At 39.6% G+C, this 25,821-nt stretch overlaps 1 protein-coding gene across 1 annotated transcript in view; it reads left to right on the plus strand.

Annotated features, from left to right (window-relative positions):
* Window positions 1-25,821, plus strand: part of TGFBR2 (transforming growth factor beta receptor 2) — a 58,568-nt gene that overhangs the window by 9,722 nt on the left and 23,025 nt on the right. The window contains exons 2-3 of the mRNA XM_017818047.1: window positions 18,060-18,231; window positions 19,904-20,094. Of these exons, the coding sequence (XP_017673536.1) occupies window positions 18,060-18,231; window positions 19,904-20,094 (363 nt within the window). The remainder of the gene's footprint in view (window positions 1-18,059; window positions 18,232-19,903; window positions 20,095-25,821) is intronic.

Raw genomic sequence — 25,821 nt, forward strand, 5'->3', positions numbered from 1 at the left:
ATTTTCATCTGGTATATACAGTACCAGACCATCAGGCTTTCAAAGCTATCATAGCTCAAGTTTGCACATAAACAGGAATACTACATTGTCTGATTCTAACTAAAGCCATATCTGCCCTATCTTTGCTCTGGATGATAGATATAGGAAAACATTCAGCAGGAAGAGATTGATAAACTACTCTGGAAAAGAAAATACAATCAAAACGTGCTTCTTTATTTTCGTTTTTCTTTCTCCATCAACTTCTTGTTCACACACTCCTTACTTCCCACATTTGATACCTTTACCTTGAGGTTTCTGCCTGGCTGAGGGCTTTGCTGTTCCCACTCTTCCCTGAAGCCACAGTGATATCATGAATATTAGTGCAAGAAGAAGCCTAGGGCTTCTTGTATGTATATGTTCCCTGCCTTTAATGTGTATAAAGGAAAATAAAAATGTGATTCAAATTAAATCACCAATATTCCTGAACTGGGATTCAGAATGAGAACTTGGGCATATCCCACTGAATTGTTTAAAAATATGCAATTTTTCAAAGTATCTGTATTAGACATGAAAGCTCCTCCTATACAGACTGGAGGTGATTAGAGGCTCCTTCTTTTGCATGGGAGGAGGAGACAAGATTTGTTGGTCACTTATAACTACAGCTTTTGCATCTTGGCCTATAGTTAAAGCAATGAGCTAGGAAATGAGAAGCCTCTTACTCTCCGGAGACCCAAACAGTTTCATCCATTGTATTTTGGATGCCACCATTAAACTTCAGTACAGTTATTTATATTAGGATTTTCACAATTTCAACTAGTGCTGCTTAAGGTGGCAAATAATAATGCTATGATGTGTTAATTACAGTTTCTATAGACAGTTATAAAACTTGTGGCTAATGAACAGAGATTGTTTCAATACTTCTCTATTGTGATTTGGAAATTGAGGTTCAAAGAGTGTCATAACCACTGTTCTTTCTGAAAAGAAATTCTGGATTAAAGTCCTCAATGCATCCAGAAATTCTCATCAGTCTCAAACACCCTGTCAAGTTCAATAAGACATTAGCACTTTTTTTCTCCCCTATTTTTCTCAGGTTAAGAGGCTGTGTGCTATGAAATTGGTGAGGTGCAAGGAAGCTTTCATAACTTGCCACTCTTTGACCATTTAAGGCCTAACTCTTTCCTCAGTTGTCCACATATGTATTATTCATGGTTCAACAAATTTGTACGTTCCCTAACTAGGATTTTTTGTTCTGGTGACTTGTAGTATGATTATCAGGCACATACCTACTGGTGGTTTGAAGTCAGAAATATGCTGGCCTTCTCATGGGTGAAGGTGGGTAACAAATGCTAGAAGCAAACCACTAATTATTTGAAATATCTTACCCTTGAAAGTTAATGACAAGGCACATTTACCACTATCATTACCACATTCCTAGAAATAGAAAACACTGACACCTGCTTTTCCAAGCTGTTGCTTAACATAAGTAGTTAGACTACCCATAGAATCACTACTTCTCCCTTCAAAAGGTGGGTTTTGATTTAAGTTTCCATTTTGTGCTTTTGAAACTGAGATGTAGTTTGCTTTTACCAGGGATCTATTGTCCTTAGCTCTGCAGATGGTAGGGAAGGAGGAGGTCTTGTTTGTTTAGGGAACCATGCTGTCTTTTTAGCATTTTCTGATAACAGTTTAATGTTAAGGATTGCCTGCCTTTTCAAAATGATGGACTGTTGTGGTTTTCAGCATATGAAGAACAAAAGAATTAGGAATAGTCACTACAGCTGCTATTCTGTGGCTGGGTACAGTTTTGGTCAGATATGCAGGCACTTTGCCATGCTTTAATAAGATACTACAAATAACAAACACCAGTAACTGGGAGCCTTTGCCTCAAGGAAAGGGTAAGGTAGTGCAACCTAGCTAAATCTGCTCTGCCAGTATGCTAAACTGTGGGTAGGGGAGCTCACGTGGAAGTTTACTGCTGTTAGTTGACGAAAAGCAACATGTTAAGCTGTGCTAACTTGATACGTTAGACTCTCTGGGGGAGGATATTACGAAAGGTGAAGATCCTTTCCAACAAATGAAAGCTGTAGGTGAATGAAACCACTCCAGAAACAAAGTGTGCATTTTTAACAAATAGGATACTTTTGTTATTAGAGCCCTGCCAAGGGATGTGATGGACTTTCCAATGTGAATCTCTAAATCAAGACAGGGGTTTGCTTGTTAAACATATACCCAGGTAAGTTAGGGCTTTGCAAAACTAACTGAGTGGAATAGCTTCACTTGCAGAAGGCCAGACTGGGAATATCATCCATAGAGTCACAGAGGTCCTGTAACCTATGAGTATGTGATACAGCAGGTTACCACCACCAGGATGGTATCACTCACATCCCTCTCAGAATTAAGACTAGCATCTCCAGAAATAACAAACAGTTAAGCTGCTCTGCTAACTAATGCTGTACAGAGATATTTCAAATATGCACGAGTGTGCAAGTTTCGAGCTGGCTTATAAAATTTTACATCCAAGGAATCAAAAAAATGTCTCTATTCCTATGGAACACTTTCCTCTGGTATATCCTAAGCTACTACTGTGATTGGAAAGCTTCTATTTTCTTTTATGAGAACACTTTTAGAAACATGCTGTGTTCTACATGAGTGCAGTATTTGTGAAAAATGCCGAAGTGACAGCTTTAGAGAATGAGCTGCCCATGTTACTGAACAGTTACACCAGAAACCATAACAAAACATGCAACTGGCTCTTGGTGTTTAAAGGGATGCTGAGTGGTTCAGCTGCTATGACCATGTTATGCACAGCCTCCGCAATGACAGTTGTTGAAGTAGTATTTTCATGACATAATTACTAATCCACTTTGCATTTGATTAAAATGATCAAGGCATATTGTAGAAGGCTTTAGACATCCTGCAGACTATCACTGATTTCTACAGTTGAATAAGTGCCCTCCAGATGAAGGATGATGATGTGCTATGACCAAAATCCAGAAACATTCAATGACTCTAAACTGTTAAACATCAACGAGTATAATTTGACATAGCAACACTCAGAAATCACAGATTAGCATCTGCTGAAGGTCTTATCCTATTAAATTTAACTAGTATATGTGACAGTAAACATCTTCTATCCTGCAGTAGCAGAATGAGGAACATTACGTTGTGACAGAAATGAACTTCACCATTTAAAAGTTTATGAAGTGTCATCATATTTTGCTTTTCATAGTTCTCAGTTGTTAGAAAAAAAATGGTTGAAGTAATTGGATGAAGTTTGAGATATTTGGATGAAAATCAAGAGGCAGTGGTAGGTTCTGAGCTGCTGCTTGATATCCTTGCTCTTCTGTTTCGGTCTTATCTCTTCCCAGCTTTCTTTTCAGTAGAAGGAATTGTTTTGTAGACACTTAAATTAGTTTTTCTAAAAAAGCTTTTAAGTATATATGCTGTCCTGAAGTCCTGGTGAAAGATTATGGTCTTAAGAATGACTAAAGATACAGCTTGAGAACTGAAATAGGGGATTTACAGTAATAACGACTGTATCTGAAGCATCATGGCTGGGCTTCGCAAAGAAAGATTTGAGAAAGGTCTCTACCCAAGTTTACGTTACCCATGTATCTAAAGCAACTGGGAGGGGAAAACCCTAGAAAACCAACTCCATGTGTACATTTCAAATTTACAATTTTATTTTGCCTCATCATAAACAAAGTATAAGAGCCTGCAGTCTCTCACACATCTTCAGGCAGGTAGACTAAACATTTTAGACTGGCAAGTCCCTTCCTGCTGAGCAGCACCTGATGTGGGAATGTCTTCACCTTAGATTGTAATGCCAGCCCTGCTGGGGGCTGGCTGCTGCAAGCAGTGAGTAATGCATTTTTGTATGGAGTGAGAACTGTTATATTCCTACATGCAAGTTTTTTAGTGTCCAGGTTAATTTTTTAATGTGGGGGCTTACCTGCTGGACCATGCACACAGATAGAAGCAATTGTCTTTAAAATACTCAGTTTTATAGTATAATGAATTGATTGTTTGCATGTGATTTAGGAATAATGGCAAAGATAAGGACCTTTCAGTGAACTATCAGGAGACAGATTTAGGGGTAAAACAGCTACTTATTTCAGAATGGGCAGGTTTCACCCATGGCTTTTATTTCACCTTAAGTCCAGTAAAATTTCAGCCTCAAGTAGAAATGAGGGAGCCAATTATTTGTTCCCTTATTTTAGCAGGATGGTATTGCCAGCTAGTGATTCACAGTCTCAAAGGTAACTGGAGGGAGTCATTTGCAAATGCTTTAAAAGGAACAGCTAATACCCGTGGGGATACGTTAGCAAATTTGGCAGATAAAGGAGATGTTGCTTTGTTGGGAGAGATACTTCTTTACCAAGAAATCTGATAACTCACTAGCAGCAAGCCACAGCAGTAGGATTTCTGCAACAGAAGTCAGCAAAAGAAAGCTTTCCTGAGGTTGAATATCATTAGAAGTGTGTGTTTTTATGCATACGCCCTTTTCTCAATGCTCAGTATACAAGTCCCATTAACAGTTGTGGAAGTTAGATACATCTATGAAGATAACATATCCCCAGGGTATTAAATTCTCTTATTCTACTTCTTTGCATGTAACTTGACAGAGACAAATATAACCATCCAAGGTACTGAATTTGAGAAGGATGTGTATTTTTCCTTAAATCTATTCAAAGTGATTCTACTCCTAAGGGATTACATTCGAGTCTAACTTTCCTCTGGTTTACTATTTTAGCTGAGCTGATGGATTATGAAAGAGTAATTTCTTTTTAATACTGTTTTCCTGAATCTGTCATTCAAAACTTGCTGTGTGGGGACAGAATGGTTCATAAACATTATTTTCTTGGAGGAAAATGGCTTCTCACAGTAAAAAGGAGCTCTGAACAGAGCTTCCACATAAACATGTTTGCCCATCAGTGACTGACAGAGGAGCCTCTGTATATGTTAAGGATGTGGACTTGTTAAATGAGACTTTTTACCTTGAAACAGTATTTCAAATAGACTAGGAAGGGTGGATTATATTCAGGTCTAGAGAAAGAAATTGCATGGAATTCTGTTTTACCAGAATCTCTAGATTATTTTGTAAACTAGTACCATAGTCGGAATATCCTCTGGTCAGAGGATATACCTTAACTTAAATCCAGATCTCTCAAATATTCCTCAAGTTTGGACATCTTCAAAAAGCTAAACAAATTTAGGCCTTTTATGCTCCTTACATTAGTAAGTTGTCTTTTTATATTAAGCTTAAACCAAAATCCCCAAATCTTAAATTGTGACTAAAAATTTTGCGTGCATAACATCCTTGTTTTTGTTTTGTTTCCTTATTTGTTTGTTTATAGCTGGGAGGGACAGATAGTGGCAGTGAATGCACTTTAAAAAATCCTGCCAGTATCCTCCTTTTATCTGGAAAAACAAATATTTATAAATCCCTCTGAATCATGTAACTGTGTAACGATTGCAAGTTTGAAAGCACAGTTGTCTGGTTAATCCATTTAAATGCTTATTTTGATTGGGCAGCTGTGAGTCTTTGTGTGCACACAGCTTCTCCCCGTACTTACTGGTGTGTTATAAAATGCCATGGAAATTCTGGTTTGGTTCAGTAGCACCGGTGTACACACATACAGTTTTTTGTTGTACGGGATAGAGACTCTTGCCATGCAGACCTCATCCTTGCTTATGGTGGCCTTAAGAGCTGAGGCTGAAGCCAGTTTGCTCAGTCACTTCCAGTCCTGGCTGTGTACGTTGCTGAAATCATGCTGAAAGAATGTGGGTTCTGGTTTGAGGCACAAAGCACCCCCTAACTCATGACTTGAATGTGCTCCAGCAGTTGACACAAAAGGTATACTTGTGAAGGGCCAATACAGAGGTTCAATATGAAGTTGTGCATGGAAAAAGAGTGGGGAACCTCAGTTCGAATTCCTCTGTCCAGGTAAAATTAAAACACTGAAGAGCAGTCCTGGAATTTATATGCTCCAAACCATGCCATTGTACCTAAAATCTTATTATGTCTTACTTATACCATTTGTGCCCCTTATGCTTCATAATTATGAAGTATTTCCTACTTGTGAATGTGACACTTAAACCGATATTTGAACAGATGCAGCCCATTCCAATTACTGTGTTATATTTTAAGACTGCTTTTGATTTATTTTTGCCTTGTGTGTTTGGTTTTTTTAATTCCAAGTCTATTATTTAGGTTTGGCTCTGTTTGACTAAAGTTTTGTTCTTTGGTCCACAGGATTTTGTTTCCAGTTTTCAGAAAAAAAATTGCAGAATCAGACTCTTTGAAAACAGAGATACAAGTTGCAGCTCAGCAGAAGTTTCAGAGCAAAAGACGAAATTTTTGTGTGGTTTTGCAGAGCATTTCCTGAGAGTAGTGGTAGTGTCAGGTAAACGTTAGTCAGATTTTTTCCCCAATGCAGAATTGAGGTGACTGGTTGAATTTTATTTTTTGTGTTCACAGTACAGAACTGCAGCAAAATCAGATGTTTTGCATCAGAGGTGCTTCACAGTACTCCCTGTCCATTCTGTGTCTCTCCTCTTGAAAAAATTCTATTCTAAAAAAAAAATTATATTCTAAAATTTTCCTCTTGAAAAAATTATATTCTAAAAACAAGACTCTTTCTGACTCTTTCAGCATCCTGTGAAGAGGAGGCATCTCCTCGGTCTCTGTACAGCTGAAGAAACAGCCACAGAGAGTAGTACCTGTCCTCTCAGATGTCTCAGGTGTCTATGACTTGAAACACCAGAAGTCCTTTTTCTATACTTTGAAGTCAAAATAACCTACAATCTTGTTTCAAAGTGGATTTAAACAGCTATCAGGCCTGAGGGGCTTCTGCAAATATTTCTGGGGAGAAACATCGATCCTTGGAGTGCTGCCCAAAGTATAACCCATTCGGATGAGTCCTAAGCAAGTCCCGTCTGCCCTTGCAGTGATGATGCCTGGCAGAACAGACTAACTACTGAGCCCCTGTTTCCTCTCCTGGAAGGGCTGTGACATCTCCTGTCTCAGGGCAAGTAACATGTTAAACTAGACTGTAGGATTGGAGATAGCAGCAAACAACAGGTTCCCCCATGTCCCTGGTGCGCTGGGCAGCGCGATCTTGCCCCAGAAGTAACTGCAGCCATGGATCCACAGAGACTTTTCTGTGCCTTGAGCAGTGCTACTGCTGCTGAAATATGCAGTTTTTCATTACCCTAGCTGTGGGTTGCCGCTCCTCATACCACATTCTTCATTGTGTTTGTGTTGTCAGATAGACGTCTAGACTGGAGAACTCTTCTGGGTCAAGTTGGCCTTTAGAGGGGGAGGGAGGTGTGGTAAGGTGCAGTTTGATTCCTCTGTGAGGGAAGAGAAAGTGCAATGAGGGATGTGAACAAATAATGAGCAGGGGGGCATGACTGCTGTTTTTTGCAAACTGGAACTGTTTGTGCAAATATTTCTCTACGGCCTCACCAGACAGAAGGAGAAAAGGGAAGATCTTTTGTGTTCACGCTGCTTAAGAAACAAATCAGTGATTTTTCCTAAAATGGTCTGAAGACTTCTCCATGAGGCAGACAATTGTTGTTCTCAAAATATATGTTTTCTTGCATCAAAAAGGAACAACTTTAAAAATAAGATTTCAGAAAAGGTGTGTGAGTGTGAGGGGGGCTCTGCCATGGCATCCACAAAGGAGGGATCTACTGAGGGCTCTAGAAAGCTACATGTGGCAGGAGCCTTTCAAAAGGGAGGATGGGTATGATTTTCTGACTTCCAAACCTGTGAGGAAAGTGTATGTTGGTAGTTTTAAGGGGATATTTGTAAAGCAAATAAAAATTAAAATTAAAAGCATAAAATGGCAAATACAAGAGTGATACTTTTTCTGATTCACCAAATAACCTATCTGTATCAAAGGGAACCTGGGGGAGTCAGGCATAACTTTAAATTTCCTGTTTTGTGTGATTTGTCACAGTCTTAATGTCTATGCTTCATTTTCACTACTTTAAAAAGCAAGCAAAAGTCTGCCCCTAAACTAACATATTTCATAATCTTTCCTGGAGGTTTCTCTGAGACCAGAGAGGGTTTGCTAGTGTTTGCCTGTCTCCTCAGTGAACAAACAGTATTGATAAACATCTACTCGTCTGTAATAACTCTTTGTAATGCACAGCAGCTGCTTTTAGATATTATTTACACAGTTTTCTCTATGTTTTAGTTACCATAGTCTGCTCTTTTGAATACAATGAAGGACATACATTTGGCAAGAGTTTAACTGTAGCAAGGGTTAACTTTAGTAGGAGTTAACTGTATTTTCAGGAGAAAGATTTGGCTTTTTGCCACCTGAGTTGCTGCATGCTGCCAGTGTAGAGAACAGTCTTCAAATAATTTCCATTTTGCATTTGGAAGCAATGATTTTTTTCTATCTCTCCAGCCTTCCTTATTATTGTTGAAAACGCTGCAGGTAGATAGTCAAGCTTTTTTTCACATACAGAATTCAGACCTCTTCAGCTTATAGTTGATTTAAAAGTAATTGAGTAAACCACTACAAATTTGTGTGCTGTAATTCTCAACTTTGAGACTGACTAGACTTCTTCCTAATGCAACCTGTATCAAGGTAAATCAGCTTTAAAAGGATTTGAAGGATCCACATGCAAAACTTTAAAACCTTCACCCCTTTGATTTAATGCATTAAACTTGTGTGTGTATACCAGGCCAGCACTTAGTTACTTGAAGCTATTTGGAAAGTTAAGCAGGATGAGACCGTATACTAAATATGAGTAAAACCCCATAAGAGTGTCATTTGTGAGTGTTTGGCCAAGCATGTTACTATTTTTGATTTCTGTGTGTCTTTGGTTGCGCAGTGGTCTGTGGGAGCTGAGGGCCAGGCTCCATCTGCACAGCGTGCTGTGGTGTTACAGATGATGAGCCAGCACAACAGCCGTCTGTGTAAGGGAAAAATGGGAACTGTACCCATGTGCCCACCTACTCTGTCCATCACAAGTACCACAGCTGCAATTCCCCATGGGAAGGACGGGAGGGTTTGGCAATACAATGTAGCAGGAAGCTCCTAACACTTTTGAAATCAGCCTTTTTGCCTCTACCATAGATCCTAATCTGTTCTGCTGCCCAGAGGTTTAGCAGAAGATGCCCTGAGACTTCAAAACTTCTCTGCTTTCATCCCACTTGTAGCATCTCTACTAAGAGTGCACCTAAAAAGGCAGACAAGATTGCATTTGCATTAAGCAGATATCACAAGACAGACATTTAGGACTGCTAGTAAGTAAGAAAGGAATGCCTTTGGATAAGCACCACTGATATGTTAAGAATATGATTAATTTTTTTATGACCTCTTGAATTTTTGAGTTTGACATTGAGCACATTCAGTAGTCTTGCAGATAAACTGAAGTGCCAGGATGTATCTCTATGGAATAGTTAACAGCTAATAGAAATAGCTTAACCATAATGTTATTAGAAAATGTTCTAAAGCTCTGTCCCACCTGTACTGGGTGGACTCCTGAATTTCCCTGTTGGAAACTGGGAGTTTAATAAATAGACCCTTGAAAATAGGGTCAAATGACTCTTTAAGGTGGATGTTCCTTGTTACTCTTGTAGTAAGAGAGATAAAGAGAAGAAATATAAATTAAGCTGTTGGAGAGAATATATGCCTCCATCAGGACAAATGATTCACCTTCCCCATCGCTATTACGAAGAATGAAGAGCCCTATCATATTTTGAAATAGATTGTTGGTGATGTGAGTGTCAAGGGAGCAGGAGTGAAGAGAAGCATGTTACTATAAACAGACTTTCTTAACTGGCTGAAGGAAGAGGCACAATGGGCTCAGAAACTCCATTCAAACTGCTTAGAAGATGCAATTGCATGGGTTTGTATTGTTGAGGTTCTGTAGCAGAGAGTGGAGACACATTTATGTTTTTCTGAGTCAGAATTGTTCCTACTTATGTATGTTTTAAATGTTGGGGGGTTTTTCACAGAGACTCATTTGTCATGAAAAAGTGCCACAGAAATAATTGTATAATGCTTGAATCACTGCTGTCTCTTTTCAGACCCTATAAGTTGGAAAAATAATGTTTGTATAAAGCTGAAGTGTTTATGCTCTTTGAGCTCTGTTTCAAGTGAAGTAATGGCAGCTTTCATTGAGCAGATGAGAATACAAAAGGAGGTGAAGATGCAAGATATGCTTTTTATTGTACAGGTCAGAATTAGTTATGCAAATGTCAGTTCTGAACCATGAATCATGCTTATTCCAACAAAGTAGGAAAGCTAGTTTTGCTTATTTTGAGAATCAGAGGAGCATTGATGTATTCAATATTCACTGTATATCTGAAGACACAGGACAGGTTAAACAGTAAACACAACTTCCAGTAAATTCCCAATTTAATGCATTATGCAGGAAAAAAAAAACGCTAGACCCTGTGGTCATAGTTGAATAAATTGATCTTCATGTTATATCACTTACGATTCTGCAGTGCTGTGTGCTGTTTACCAGCTGTGTTAGGGAGGCTGCGGGTTAAAGTCAGGGAAGATGAAATGTCCATTTAAGAGCCCTATGGGAAGCCATCATTTAGATTTTTTTCAGCCTCTTTGCCCAGAGACAGTATTCTTTTGTTCCGCCTACCATGGAGTGCTAAACAGTGGCCAGAAAATGTGGAAGAGAGCTGCAAGGTAAAAATCCATAGGTAAAAATCCATCTCATTATTTGAGGTATCACAATAATGTTATTTTTATTCCCTGTTTTCAGAATGTGATCATGCTTCTATGACCTGGACTATGAGTCTCCTCTGACCTGGACTACTGTCAGTCAGGAGTCATGGCAGCGAGCTCTGTTCTTAGGCATGTTTGAGGCAGATCACTGCTGTGCCCTGTACCAGAGAGAAGAGCCCAGCCCATGATTAAAACTGCTAATGATAGCTCATTTTGGAAACAGCAGATAAAAATAGTGTTATTTCAATTATTTAAATACAAAAATTATTTTTATCTTCAAGATCTCCAGCTTAGTATGCTGTTCCCTCTCTGTTTTCTCTGAACGTGTCCCTCCCCCCAGCTCCTGCCAAATTTGATTCTGTTTCTGTGTCAGTGCCTGCAGCAATCCCTAAAGCAAAGTTTTGCCAGTTCCACTTGCTGTTAAAAGTCAGGCACTTCCACTGCAGGTTAAATGAAGTTTTCCAACTCCTGCTCCTTTTCCTTTTGTCTTCTCCCTCTGCACATAGCTTCCCCTGTGCCTTATCTGCTGGTAGGTGGGAAGTGGTGGTTTCCCAAATTCGGTGCAGTCCATCAGTGTCTTTCTGCTGTGAACCAGTTTTTCTGCTTTGGCCTTCCTTCAGCTGGGGGTGGCCAAACTGCTGCTGGCTGAGTCTAGCTGGTAGAAAGGGGTTACCTAGTCTACCCTCTTCTTTCCTAGCAGACTTCTCAGTCATGGCTAAAAAGTATGTCATAGCTCACACAAACATGAAAAAAGCCTGTGGGCCCTGCTGAATCATTCTTTTTGCTCAACTCATTGGGGCTGCTTTGTGATAGGATGGGTTTCAGGGCTGTACGTGCATCTCGTTGCATTCACAGTTGTACTCTTGTCATTTGATAGGTGTTACTTGCATTTTTTTCATATGATGAGCAAAAGCCATTATGTGACAGGGTGAAGCAATGACATGCATCTCCTCCAAGTACTTTGCAAAGAAATGTGTTTACAAAAAGGAAATTATTTTGGCTTTTATCAGCCCTGATGTGGTCTGATCATGCACGAAAGCAACACAAAGGTCCCGCTTTGCAAACAAAAGTTCAACTGGTACACTTAAAGGCACATCTGTAAGTACTGGCTAAGGCAACTGTTGTGCTCCCTGGTCATCACTGATCTGTAACTAAAATCGAGGCTGAAAGATTCTGTAAAACAATCTGTAGGAATGTGGTTTACTGCAGTACTGGAGTACTACCACAGAGATAATTAAATATCTGGTGGGTTAAACATTCATGGAACCTGTTTTCCTCTGATGTATTTTAGTTGTACGTAAAAGATAGCTCTTTGGCTTTACAGAGGCTGTTTCAGCACTGTTGATAATCATTGCTGTTAATCTTAATAGAAACAGTCACAAAATCATGAAAGTCCTGTATCCATGGTAATCCTGCTGGAGTAACTCATAGTTGAGACAAGGTACTGCAGCCCAAAGCAGTGTCAAAGGCAGTATGAACTACGTGAGCTCATACTCACATAGCAAGCATGGGAGTATGTACCAGTGACACTACATTTCAACTCAAATGGCATTAAGCTTAGAACTTGCAACTGTAACTGAAAAATTGAAAACACATATTTCATAGGGTTACCCCAAAGGTGTTATGATGGGAGTTACTAGGTGATCTGCAGTGTTGCCAGCTCCTGTGATTGTATGATGAATAATACAATAGCTGACATATTTCTTGAAGATCAACCTCGTGGATTCCAGTGATTTATTTTTCTTTTTATCTTTTCATTTTTTTAGTTAGACAGTAATTCCAACCCTTCTGTTTATGGCCAAAGTTTTAAAACATGTCTCAAAAAACACTCTTAGAGTACAGCCAGCAACAGCAAGTAAAGGAGAACCCAGCAGTTGTTTTTTGATTGCTCGGGGCTTTTTTGTTGTTTTTTTCCCCTTCCTTTATTTCCATAATCTTTCTGGCTAGTCTTGTGATTTTGTAACTCATAATTTTTTTTATCTTCAGGATTGATCATGGTTCCGTCTTTTTTTCCATGTATTACAGCACTGAACATAATCAGTATAATTAAGAATAGCCATCAGGATATATCCAGGTCTTAAAAGCAAAGCTTGGATCATACATTTTCCTTGACTCCTTCACTCCTGCAATTAATTCATCAATATCTTTAAGGCAAAGAATGTACTTTTGAACCATCATCTCTCCACTTTGGTGTGTCTCCATCACTGTCAAAGTTTGTTGAGGTTATAGATCGTGTACTGGGGATGGTAGTCAAAATGTAAATCATGCTATGCTTAGTACTGTTCCTGGCAAAACCTGATGTCTTTTTGTTGAATGAGAAGGTAATACAGTTTCGATTTTCTTCATAGCTGCTACTTGCTTTTCAGTCACTGAGATTATGATGTCATGGAGCTGTGGTCTTTGGGAGAACAAGGGCAATCTGCTTCAAGATTCTCTGACAAAGACATTGTCCTCCTTGCAGATTTCCATGATGTAGTGAAGTCTTAAATTCAAGTCTCTCCCATCAGGTGGAATTATTTCACAGCTGCTGAGTTAGCTGAGTTCCCATCCCAATATCTCTCTCAGCAATTTTCTTTTAATTTTTTTTAAGAGATGGGATCTGTCTGCTCAGCAATATTATTTTATAAGTATACATGTGCCAGAGGCACTGGGTGAGAGAATAGAAGTGGGGTGACAGCATTTTACAAGATAGGAGTAAGAGACATTGGCTGCTGTTTCTGAAATGCATCCTAAGACAGAAAAAGTTTTCCAGTATAGATATTCCCAAAAAGACAGTATCTGGGTTTGGGCTTTATTTAAATGTTGTTAGCTTGTGAGAATTCTGTAATGATACTAAAATATAATAGGAAAGTAAACTATTGCCTTAAGCCTCAATGAAAGTTACATATCTAAAAAACAACAGAGGCAAAGCAAACAACTTCAGGACAGTCAATAGACTTTGGATGAGGTGTACTGTTATAATGTTCTGAGAAATCATAAATAAAGATGTGAACTATAGAGCAGAATTGTTGTCCTGCAAGCCTGGCTCCACCACAGTCCATGGAGTAGATATTTCTTATGTGTCCGTTCTAGTGTCTCTTCCATAATATCAAGGCCACATGTTGGCTTGCATGTTCCATGCATTTTAACCATGGTGACTGATCTATGCAGAACTGGTTGGCTGAAAGCCTCATAGCCAAGAAACTGCAGTCTTTATTTGGTGCCCTCTCCATGGACAAAGAAGCAAGGAAAGCTAGAATTAAGCTTCCTGTAGATGTCAAAATAAGAAAACTAACATTAGACAGTAGATGGCAAATTCAAATTTTTGGAGACAAGCACACATTGTAGGATGGCTTCCTTCACATGTTCAAATCTGTTGACTTTTCCATTATATCCACTATTTTTTTAATGCAAAATCAGAGGTTGCTACTGTCCGTGGTGTTTGACTTTGGTTGTCTTAACAGCAGAAAATCTTGAGGAGTTTGCTCATGGGGTATGAAGTGAGCAGCAGGATAGTCAAATATTTTGAGAAATGAACATTTAAGTGACTACAAGAAGAAGAGCAGCCCTGCTGGTAGTGAGTCACTCCTTGCTTGTGGGCCCCTGGAGGAATGAGTAAATACACTTTCCTAGGGAGGAACCCTACCAACTTGTCATTCTCCAGGCAGGATTTTGTTGATTAGAGATAGGGGTGAGTTCATGTGACTTGGAAGGAGACCAAGTTTTCAGGATTTCTAAATGCTCAGTCTAGTACCAGACTGTGATCAGAGGAGTGATAATGAGGTTCACATCTGACTCCAAATTTCTTCTCAGGCCCTTTGCAGTGTTTGGTTTCAGCATCAGATAGAAAAAGTCAAACTCAACTTTAGTTTAGAACTAGATGGGTTATCACAGTGGGTATGGCCAAGCTGTAGTGATGAAAAGCACACCAACACCTGTTAGAGCATTATGTTAATATTAGGAAAGGTAAACTGCAGTCTCACTTTAAATCAAATGTTGAAACATGGAATAAAGTTTGTCTACTTGGGCTGTTTATCCATTACCTTGAACTGCCCAGAGGCATGAATAGAGAGGCACTGAACTGTCAGCCTCTGTTACAAGAATTCTGGGGAGAAAATATGGGTGTAGTCAGTTCTGGAAGTCCCAGAACCCCATTAACTTTTGCCAGTAATTTAACCTGATCAGAAATTACTTGGCCCTAAGTGCCCAGATTTTGCTACTGTTGCTAGTGATTAAATTAAGATCTACCACACTAACTTAGAAACTTAAGGTTTGTGAGGTTTGTGACCTCACAGTAGATTGCTGATTTCCAGGGGGCTTTTTATTTTTTCCTCCTTGGAAGAGGTCCAAACATCTTTTCATCCATTTGTTCCAGTGGGTGAGTCTTGGCAGAACCTGGCATAGCCAGGAACAGCATAGTGACAAGCCCTGCCTCTCAACAAATACAATGTGCTTGAACCAATTCACCTAAGGACCCACCTTCATGTGGCTTTTGGCTCCAGTGCTGCAGGCACTAGAGAGAACTGAGTCATGGTTATGGCAGAGGCATCCATCACGACACAGCTGCCAGTGAAGTACAGAACCATGTGAACTCAGAGCTGAAAGCAGTGTAGATGCAGCAAAAGTCTTTGCAGTTTGAGCAGCAGATGTCTTTCCCCTATGCCAGTAGTGCATCCTGCCACAGGTTTTCTGTGTAAATTTGGGTGAGTCACTTCATCTCTCCCTCAATTTTGGTCTGTATTGTTCATCCAGGCTTTTAAGACCATAGATTTGTTTCTTTCTGGGCAGAGGGATAGTCCTTCACTATCAGGTTGTTTCAATCATTACTGTAGCCTAGATAACTTTGATACAGCTATTAGTTTCTCTTCAGCTTGTGCTGAATAACAGGTACCATCCAGAAGAGATGAACAATTTGCCATAATGATGATTATGTTAACATATATTTCATAGAGCGCTAGATTCAAGACCTTTTGAGATCCTACCACACCTACTTCAGTGAGGCTTTGTTCCTCTTCGTGGCTTCTGAGAGTTGTTGCAACACATATAATTAAGAACAAGAAATGTTTACCTGGGGCTTAAAATTCTGCAAGACCATAATATAGTACCAACATTCTCCACCCATCTAAGTGCTCCCAGTGTCGTGAATGGAGTGACACACCTCCCTTGTAAGAGGTAGCAATGTTTATTGACATAAACCAGAGTTTTAGCAAGGTTTAATAGTAAATGTGACAGTGCTTTAACAAATTTTGATGGCAAGGTACACTTGATTATTTACTGCACAGAGGGCAAAGTGAGACAAAACTGTCAGAGAGACCCTTCAGTTGAGTCATGAGGTTCATAAAGGACCTCCTTGTATTTTAAACCCCTTTCTGAGGGGTTTCTATGTGTGGCTGAATCCAGACCTAGTTCTAGGCTTCGTCAGTGGTTTATGTCTAAAGGATTATATGTGCACAAGCAATACTTTATCTCACTTAGCTAAGATAAGTTTCAGTGTGCTTATTCCCAATGCACTTACTGAGTATTTAATGCAATAAGGATTCCTTCAACCTCAGAGAGTAACCTTGAGGGGCTTCCCTATTCAAGGGGAGATCCTGGCGTGCAGCCCACTGCCGCACAGGAGAGCTCAGCGGACCCTGGGCCGTTCCCTATTTATGGAGTAAGATGATTGACTTACAATAATACTTGCAATAATACTTGCATACCAGCTGTATTTTGGTTGGCGCATGCTCAACTAGCCCTGTGCTGTTGAGTAAGTTTTATGGCCCTTAGCTATTGTGTTATTATCTGTCTTCTGAGAGTCCAACTTAAGCCAGGTGCAGCCATCACAGCCACTGCTGTTAGCTATTGCTTAAGCCAAAAACAGGGGTGGGGGGTGGGGGGAAGTGCACTGCCACACCCGGTGAGCTCACCCTAACCATCCCTTCTGCATAGGACCTTCTTCTATGCCATTAAAATAGTTGGGAGTTTTGCCATTGATTCCAATGGCAGAGACTTTATATCAGTACCAGAGCATGCTAGTGATGAGAAAGATGTGTGATTGGATGGAAGGGGAAAACTTTTCTTTCAGTCCCTCACAATGGCTCAGAAATCCATTGAAAATGTTAGCAAGAGGCCTTTTTATTTCATTCTGGAAAAATCAAGTATATTTATTTCCTGTAATAAAATATTCTAATGGTAGTAAAGAGCGAAGTTCTAGAAGGAAAAAATTGATTTCTCAGCTAATTGAGGAGAGAGGGGGAAATTACAAATCCCCGGTTGCCTGTTACTGGTTGACTAGCAACATTTGGCCACAGAAAGCAGTATGAACATAGTTTTAACACGCAGGTGGCTACAAGAGAAGGCCTGTGCTGTATGAAGCCCAGTATCTCCTAAAGTCATCCAACCTACTTTTCAAATTATATTAAAAAATGAGTCAGACTGAAACTGTTGTTGGTTGTCTGCTCCACTTCAGATAGTTGCATGTTCATTTTAGCTTTAGAAAGAAGTTTGTGTCAGCATTTTCTCTTCCTTACAGTCACACTGGCTTTTCAAAATAGTTTTTGAGCTAAAAGTAAGTTTCCTGAAATTCATACAGTGGTACAAAAAATACCTCTTTCCTTACTGCTGCCACACTGAAGCAGATGGTGAGTACTAAGACTCAGAATCAGTAAGCAAGTGATTATTCAATGCCTGGGTGCAGAAATGTAGCTGTTGGGTCAAAGTAGACTTCTACAAGACAGGCTGTCATTGCAAGTTAGTCTGAGTTCAAGTCCCCTTGAGTTAGCCCAGTAAGACTCCTGTAGTAGATTACATGAGAGGCAGAGATGCCCTGTTGCATATCCGGCTTGAGTTTCACCTGCGACCATCTACCTTAAGCTGAAAGGCAGTTCCAGTTCTGTGTTTTTCTGTGTGAACAGTAGTCAGACTAGGGATGACACCTATGTTATGCCTTAGGTTAGTAAAGACAAACTTGCAAAATTCATCACACAGCTAATGTGCATTCTCACTAAGCTATCCACAGTCACTTTGGCACACAGTGCCAAATTATATCAAATTTGGCAATTTTATATGTGGGGATATGCTGCCTGTGAATAATGCCAGCAGAGAACTATTTAGTGCAAACTGGTCTTGGAAAAAGTTGATTCTGCAAATTACAAAGCAACTTTTGCTCCCTCTGAAGTCAATAGAAGCTTATTTCACTTTTCAAATTCACTTTAATTAACCTGGTCTTGACACTGTGGCACTTGCCTTGTTGTAAAGAAAATTGGTAGCTGTGAAAGATCAAAAATTTTCTAATTTAAGGTGGGAGGAAATGTTAGCTGCTGCTGAAAACCTTATCTTTTTAATAAGCAATAATGCAATCTGATAATTTACCGTTATTGAGTTTCCTTCTCTTTTTTTTTTCTTAAGCGGAATTTATGTCACCTGTAGACAGAAATAAGGAAAGTGGATTGAAAATGCCAAACCTGTGCAAATTTTGTGACATTAAAGTAACAACCTGCTCAAATCAACATCAGTGCAAGAGCAACTGCAACATCACTTCTATCTGTGAGAAAACTAGTGAAGTCTGTGTTGCTATATGGTAAGTTATTTCGTCATACAGGTGGGGATGGGAGCACACTCTAATTCACCATTAGTACTTTCCTGCTCTGATATTCACAATGTCCCTGCTCCCTCACCAGGCTTTGCTCTCTCCTTTCCCGCTCATATCTGTGGTCAGCATACTGAGAGTTGTTTGAGGTTAACAATTCTGATATGAAATATTCTGGGGACTTTTTTCTTCTAAAACAGTTCTGTTGCAGCTTATGCTGTTATTGGAAAAGAGGCATGGTTTTGCTCAAACCAGTAAGCTGCATCCACCCACAGCACTCAGAGTAGAAACAGATTTGAGACTCGAGAGAGTATTGTGGTGACATTTGCTGAAGAAAGACAATTCTCTGGTAGATTTCAAAGTGAACTAAATTATGTAGATAGGAGGAGGCTATTATGTAGATAGAACAGGAGGCTTATGGCCATGTAAATTTCCAGGTAGAAATACTTTCTCTGAATGTTAAACAAAATTCTGTGTATTCAGTGACTTCGATGTAGGCATGATGCCTTTTATACAGCCTATGTCTTGATTCAAAGAAATCAAGAGTTTATGAAAATGAGTTCTTTAGGACTTCTTGACTCTAAACTTGTGTTCCAGTCTAAAAACTGAGGTTTTGCCCTTCCATAAATGGGAATCCAATCCTACCAAGGAAAACAAGAAACACTCTTAATGAATTCATAACTGGACAAAAGGAACAGAAATGTGTGTTTGCAGCATTGCTGCTGATTTAGGAGAATAATTAGAAGCCCTTACCCAGAGACATAATTAATTCACTTATTGAGGGATTAGTTGTGTCCATTGACTTGAAGAGATGTTCAGCGTAATTGGAAGTAGACATTTGATTTCCAGTTCCAGTGTGCTGTTCTATATTCGTCCTGTGCTTCTTTAATAAGTGATCAGTGTCTATTATTGCCATAAAAAGGGATTTTTAAGATATAGTGCAATTTAAGATATGTTCCAGGTTTTTCATGGTCGTTTATTCAAAAGGCAAATGAGTTAAGAACTGTATTTAAAGGGTTCTTTGCCTTTCAGTCTTTTGTCACTGAAATGAAATCTATGGACCAGGACAGAATACAGGAATATGTTTCAGATTGTCAGCTGATAGTGAGGCAACTCTAGCTTGCATCAGTTTTATTATTGGTATTGGGGTGGGGTTTGCTTTCTATTTGTTTAGGTTTTTTTAAAATATAAAGATAACTCCTTCAGTGCAGTGCAGAAATTTTGCTGATTGTAGGCTTAAAAAATAAATAAAAGGCCAACTCAATAGAAATTCCTCAGATTTTGAGGAAATAATTCTCTTTTTATCATAATTTCACACAGATTTTTACTGTCTGCTCAGTGACCACAAAAACCAAAAGTATGTTCCAAAGTTCACAGCAGTTCATTGAACACTAGCTTGAATAATTCTGGATGAGATTTCCAAAGGCACTCTTCTGAGCTTTGTGGTAATATGATACAGGAATAGCTGTGCCATTGTACAAATGTGAGGAGTCCAGACACAGCCAAATCTGCCCCATTCAGGAAAGACAGAAAAGAATACATGATACTCTTTAAATGCTATTTATGTTTTCAAAAGAGGCAAATTTTGGGCAGGTGCAGTCCTGTCTGCTCCCTTTGTAAAATATTCCTTCTTTGATTTCAGTTTTCTCCTTTTCATTTTCAGGAGACAGAATGATGAAAATGTGACCTTAGAAACAATTTGCCATGATCCCCAAAAACCACTTTATGGTCATGTTTTGGATGACTACAACTCAAAGAAGTGTTTGATGAGGGAAAAGAAGGAAGATGGGGGATTGATGTTCATGTGTTCCTGTACAAGTGAAGAATGCAATGATATGCTCATTTTTACATCAGGTAGGTTTAATAATTTACCTTGCATTCCTACATTCCTTGCAACTGTGTAATACCAATGTACTTTGGACTTGCATTTTGTGGAGGAAAACTTCTAGTGGCAGGAGCTCTTTTGGTCTCTTTTGAATCTTGCAAAATCTCAACCTTCTTTTTGTGCGTTCAGAGGATATTTCTTTCTGCCAGGCTGTCCTCCTTTTGAAATAAGTCTGATAGTCAGCCCGAGACATTGCACTTAAAGCTGATTAAAGAGGAAAGCAAGACGTTTACATTTGTTCTGTTAACAGACCAAAATGCAACATATGCTAATTACATTATAATACCTAAACTAGAGGCAAATTCTGTATTTAAGGTCTTGCCTCTTCTAAAAGGCTGTATTGCCATAGTGTGTCATCTGCTATATAAATGCTACTGATAACTTGATAGAATGTGAAGTTTAAGTCAGATTCTCTGTTGTAACTGACCACCTGCCCTTGTTCTGTGGTGGGCATGAAGTAGCTAGAAGGTTCCTTCTCAGGGGGATGTGTTACCTCGCTCTTACTATGGCAAAAGGAAGTGTATGTGGGTTCAGTTAAACCAGGGAAATCTGACTATAGACCAAATCACGACCTGTCCCCATTCTGCTTCAGCCCACTGCAAACATAGTAAAGGCAGTGCAGGTGTGTATAGGGCTGGTGGACCTCATGCTGCACACAAGAATGTGCATGGGTCCGCACACACACTCCTTGCTTTATTTTCTCCTGCCTGCTGGATCCCATAGTGATGCTTTTACTGAGACAAAGTCAGGTCTCTTGCAGGCAATTTTGAGGCCTTCTGAGGAGAAATTTGTGTGCACACACTTCTAAAGGATTGCAGCACACAGAACCTATCTTCATTGCCTGTAGGTTCCTCAGAACAGGATATAATTAGATCCTCGTTACCTGAGATAACAAAGGGTTGGGACACTGTTTCTACTCCTGGAAAACATGGTCCGTGACTGCACTGAGGTGGACAACTGTGTGAGTGACTTCCAGCTCTCACTTCCCAGTCCTCCAAGAAGGCGAACTAGTTTAGGTCACAAAACCACAACAAATTAGCCAAGAGAAAGCTAGCAAGTCTTGGCCCAGTCTATCCATATCTGGTCCCATGCTCTTCCTTATTCCCTCCCCAAGCCTGATTTGAAACCAGACAACCTGATTGCCGATCTGTGGTTGTGTGACCAACCCTTACGTGGGTGAGCTTTAAAGAGTTTGGAGTATATACTGGTATTGATGTGAGCACAGGGGGTACATCCAGGACCTAATTCTAACAGATTGCCTAGATTTTTTTTTAAGAGAATGTATTCCCAGTGAATAGATCTTACTCTGTGTTAGCTGTCTAGTGTTTTTGTACAGCATGAACCACACCCTTGTGGATTTTGGCTAATTTGTTATGAATTAGTCATCTTATAGCTGTTTCTCCTGGAGCTGTATAGCTGAAGGCAATCACCGTGATAAATGTGTGTCTTCAGTGTGTATGTTTATGAAAACTGTTCTAGAAATTCAACACCAAGTGCCTTAATTCCCAGCAACTCTGCAGCCTCGCTCATATCTCCAGAGTAGCCTAAAAGGAGTAGTATAAATTTAAACCCAGTCTTTTTGCCCTAATTCCTTTCACTCCTCTAAGTGGAGCTTTTCCTTCTAGGTCATGTGCTGTAAGCACCATAGGTGACTCATGAAAACCATGTGCTACATTCATATGTATTAAGTGAATAACTACAGACAAAAATTAAAATAATGTAAAACTTCACTTTGTAACATTTCCAGTTCATTCACAAACACAGGCATTAACTCCAGTCGGAAGGGGGGAGAATTGAGGCTTTGTCATTCCTTTTTTTATTGTTGTGGATTAGTGTTTCTTTTAAATGAAAACAGCCCCATTGGGTTGCTTGCCTGGTTAGCCATGGCAGGAAGACAAACGATTTTTACAGTATCAGACATGCGGTTTCCTGTCTGTGTTTAACTTTGAGCAGAACATCACAGCCAGCTGGTCCATGGCTCCTCCAGACAACTAGATAATAGCCTGTAATAATTTTGCCTTTGGAATGACTGTCATCCAAATCTATTCCATACATTGTTCTTGCCTTTTTTTTTTACTCTACATTTCTTGTCCACCAGAGCAAGAATTTTTTGCAGTGGTTTTGCATATTCTGTAGTTTTAGAGAGCAGACAAAAGCTACTCTAAAAAAGCCTGATCAAACAGTGATTTTATTCATTTATTATCAGAAATTGAGATGATAAAAAAGATTGTAATTTTTCACCTGTTAATCACAGCCTTTCCTTTCAAGCTGTTGCTATGAATGATTAGTGTTCTACCTCTTCTTCCTGCATACACACTTGAGACAGACCAGATTTAATTTGTTTCTGGTTTTTCTGAGGTAAGAAAGAAAATTATGGGTAAGGCAACAAGTTCTAATTTCCACCTGATGTTAGTCACTGTTTTAGTGATTCACAGCTGGGCTGTTATTGCTTATGGAAGAATTGGTTTATAGCACTGTTGGCTCATATCAATCTTGAATGTGAAGGGCAAATCTCATGACTCCATTTTTAGACACAAACACCTAAAGGTTTTGGGTACTGGGAGGTGTTGTGACTCACCCAAGCGTGGCTTTAGAAATGTTTGAAATAGTTACATCCAATTTAAATGCCTATTTCTTGTATGGACTTCCATTTAAATGGCCATTCTGCAAAATAAGAAAGACACAGTCAGATATGCACCTAAACATGCCTGTAGTTCTGCTGTATCAGGGGGCTGACCCTGATTCAGATCCCTGGTGTTTCAGGCCACAGGCACCTCGTCGAAAATACTGTGTGCAGAATCACTCCAAACAATGTTCTATAGTTCTTGGAGAAATAATATAAAGGAGACAGGTAACCATTGTAAATCTGACTACTGTGTATTTGTTTGTTAATACATCCCCTTTTTGCCAAACAAAATTGTGAATCACTGGCAAGCGACTTACAGCCCTGTGGTGGAAAAATGCTTCTCACAGCAAAACTCAATGCCAGTGTGTTGTAATTATTATTTATTCAAAAGTCTAATGTCAGTGTTACCCGAAGGCAAAGCCAGGGAGCAAAACCACTGGAAAAGATTAACTAAAATCAGGGTGAAAAGGCCCTGGGTGGCTAGAGGTTGACTAGGCACCAGACAGAGGCCTGGCCCTACTGTCATGGAAAAAATGAGCGCTAGACTACCAGGGTTTTTTCCTCCCTGATGTCTGGTTGTGTCTAGTGGATCTTCTACATCTTGCTTTACTTTCTTATGCTTTGACCTACTGTGATGAACCAGGTCTATCTGTAGTTGTTTGCACAGTCTCAGTCCTCCCTTGATGTTTGGGAAGCTCTGTTCCTCAGCCTTCCCTTTGCCACACCATCTTCCAGCCTCTATTCATCAGCCAGTGCAAGCATGACAACTGTCTAACAAAGTTGTTTTTTATTAACAATCCTGAGTTTCTTGACTGAGGTCAAGGCTTGTTTACCCAAAAGGACCAAGCAGGACAGGGCCCTTTCCAGTCCCACATCTCACCCATTTTCCACAGGCAGAGATGACTAGGCAATCTTAGTAATATGCAGGAATCTCATTTCCTTGGCTACAAAGTGCGTGACCTGCCTGCTATGCCATGCAACTTCTTCCTTTTATGCAGCTCATTCAGGCACTTTCATTCAGTGATGTGCAAAAGGGTGACCCAGCACTGGACATTGCAAACAGGAAAACAAATCCTTTAAGTACTGTTGTCAGTATATATGCAGTTGTTATCCTGGGCATCAAATACAAATCCAAGAAACAATGCAGAGTACTCAAAATCTGGAAACAGGATTTTAACACAGCTCTATTTGGTTTACAGTTGTTTCATTCTAATAACTTACATGGCGGTAATATTCTATCATCACCTGTCTTGCCATGGTATGCTGATCTTCATGCAGCTTGAAACCAAGGTGTCTGTGGGATTGTTCAGGTAGACTATGTTTATTGCTCATGTCCTGCAAGATGAGGTCATTATTTTGGGCATTCCCACCTCACCCAAATACGGGAGAAATCTGTAGCAGCAACAATGTGTACAAATTCTGAATCATCCAAATAGTTGCCTTGGAGTATCAAAACTTCAGTGATAGACATGAACAGCAGGTCAACAAGAGTTTATGAGAATAATGAAGCTAACTGGGGAAGTGTGCCAAGGAAGGGAGAGTGTTGTGCTGCTAACAATCTTCACATTGATCATGGTTTCACAAAACTGTCTAATTGAGAGTGTAAGAGATGTAAGTATTTGATTAATCAATTGTGGGTGAGTCATTTGCCTGAACAAATTACAGTCTATGGATTTGCAGTGTGTCAAGTGCTGTGGTTGCTCACTGTGTATGGTTGTTACCTGGGAGAGCTAATATTGTTCTGCTGCCTGAAGCACTGCAAGCATGCCTGTGCAATGCCTTGTCCTATGCCCAGATCACAGGAGATATGGATGATGTTTTAGAGTTTCCTTAACTTGATATCTCTCACTTGTCTCTAACATGTTGCCCGTCTTTTCCTTTCTTTCTCTCCTCTTCCTCTCCTTACTAGAGTCAAAGTGTTAGTGATTTTACTTGACTACATAGAAGGATCTCAAACTTAAGAGCAGACTTAAGATCTGTGCACAGTCATGAGACCATAAATACTTATGTGATGAGTTGTCCGGTGCTCAAGGAACAACAGAAGGGAGATGATTACAGCTGGACTGCTTCCAAGTGGATTTTAACAAAGGCTTTCATTAATCTCTTTTTCTGTTATCCAACTAACATGTTCAGAAGGTAACTGTCTTCCAGCTGCCCCATAAAAGAGGTCAGTAGCATTACATAACGTGTCACACAGCCTCTCACCGCTTGTATATTGGCTTTGTTCTCCATGTTTCCTCTTAGGTATTTGCAGGCACAAGAGTCCCACCCAGTGCCTGCAGCTGTGTGTAACCAAAGGAGAGGCTGTCTAATGCTGAATGTCTGAATCACTTAGTGGGATAGAAAGGAAATAGAATGGAAAGAGGCTAAAGAAGCCAAAATTTTGGTTTGCTCTGTATTATTTATATTGTTTGCTTCCTAGGAAAATAACCATTCCAGCTTGGTTACAAATTTGTATAAAAACAAACTAGGCAGCACTCTTCCAGTCTGGTTGGCATATTTGTTACAATTTGCATCACTTGAGAGCTTAATAAGTGTGGGAATGTGGCCAACCTTTTATCAGGTTGTCATGGAAGAGACTTTAATAATTACAGACAGAAACAAACTGTAACTAACACTGGCAACATAATATTTTGGGAAAGGTTGGAGGGGTGAAACTCAGGCTGAGAATAAAAATAGTGGTTAATGTGTGGCATCTGTTGGAACATATTGAAACTGGAGAGATTGATTTGTTCCAGAAAACCACCAGCAAACAGCAGCAGACACCCAAGCTGTATAACTTAGCCATGTATCACAGAAAAACAGTCACATCATGTAAATTTAGAATATGTCGGCTCTCATATCACTGAGTAGGAAAGCTGAGCTACAAAAGTCAAAATGTGTGAGAGATGCCATGTAGACACAGTGAAATGATCTGTTAGAATCGGAGAGATAAGAAGGGAATGCATCTGGGGGTGGGAGATTTTAAGCAAAGGAGTGCTGTGCCAGCAAATCAAGGAATTACACTTTCTAGCCAGCAGTGAGGGAATAAAAACAGCAACAAACTATTTGTTCTGTCTTAGAGCTTAAG

The sequence above is a fragment of the Lepidothrix coronata genome, unplaced genomic scaffold (assembly GCF_001604755.1).
Source record: "Lepidothrix coronata isolate B3197 unplaced genomic scaffold, Lepidothrix_coronata-1.0 Scaffold64, whole genome shotgun sequence".
NCBI classification, from domain to species: domain Eukaryota; kingdom Metazoa; phylum Chordata; class Aves; order Passeriformes; family Pipridae; genus Lepidothrix; species Lepidothrix coronata.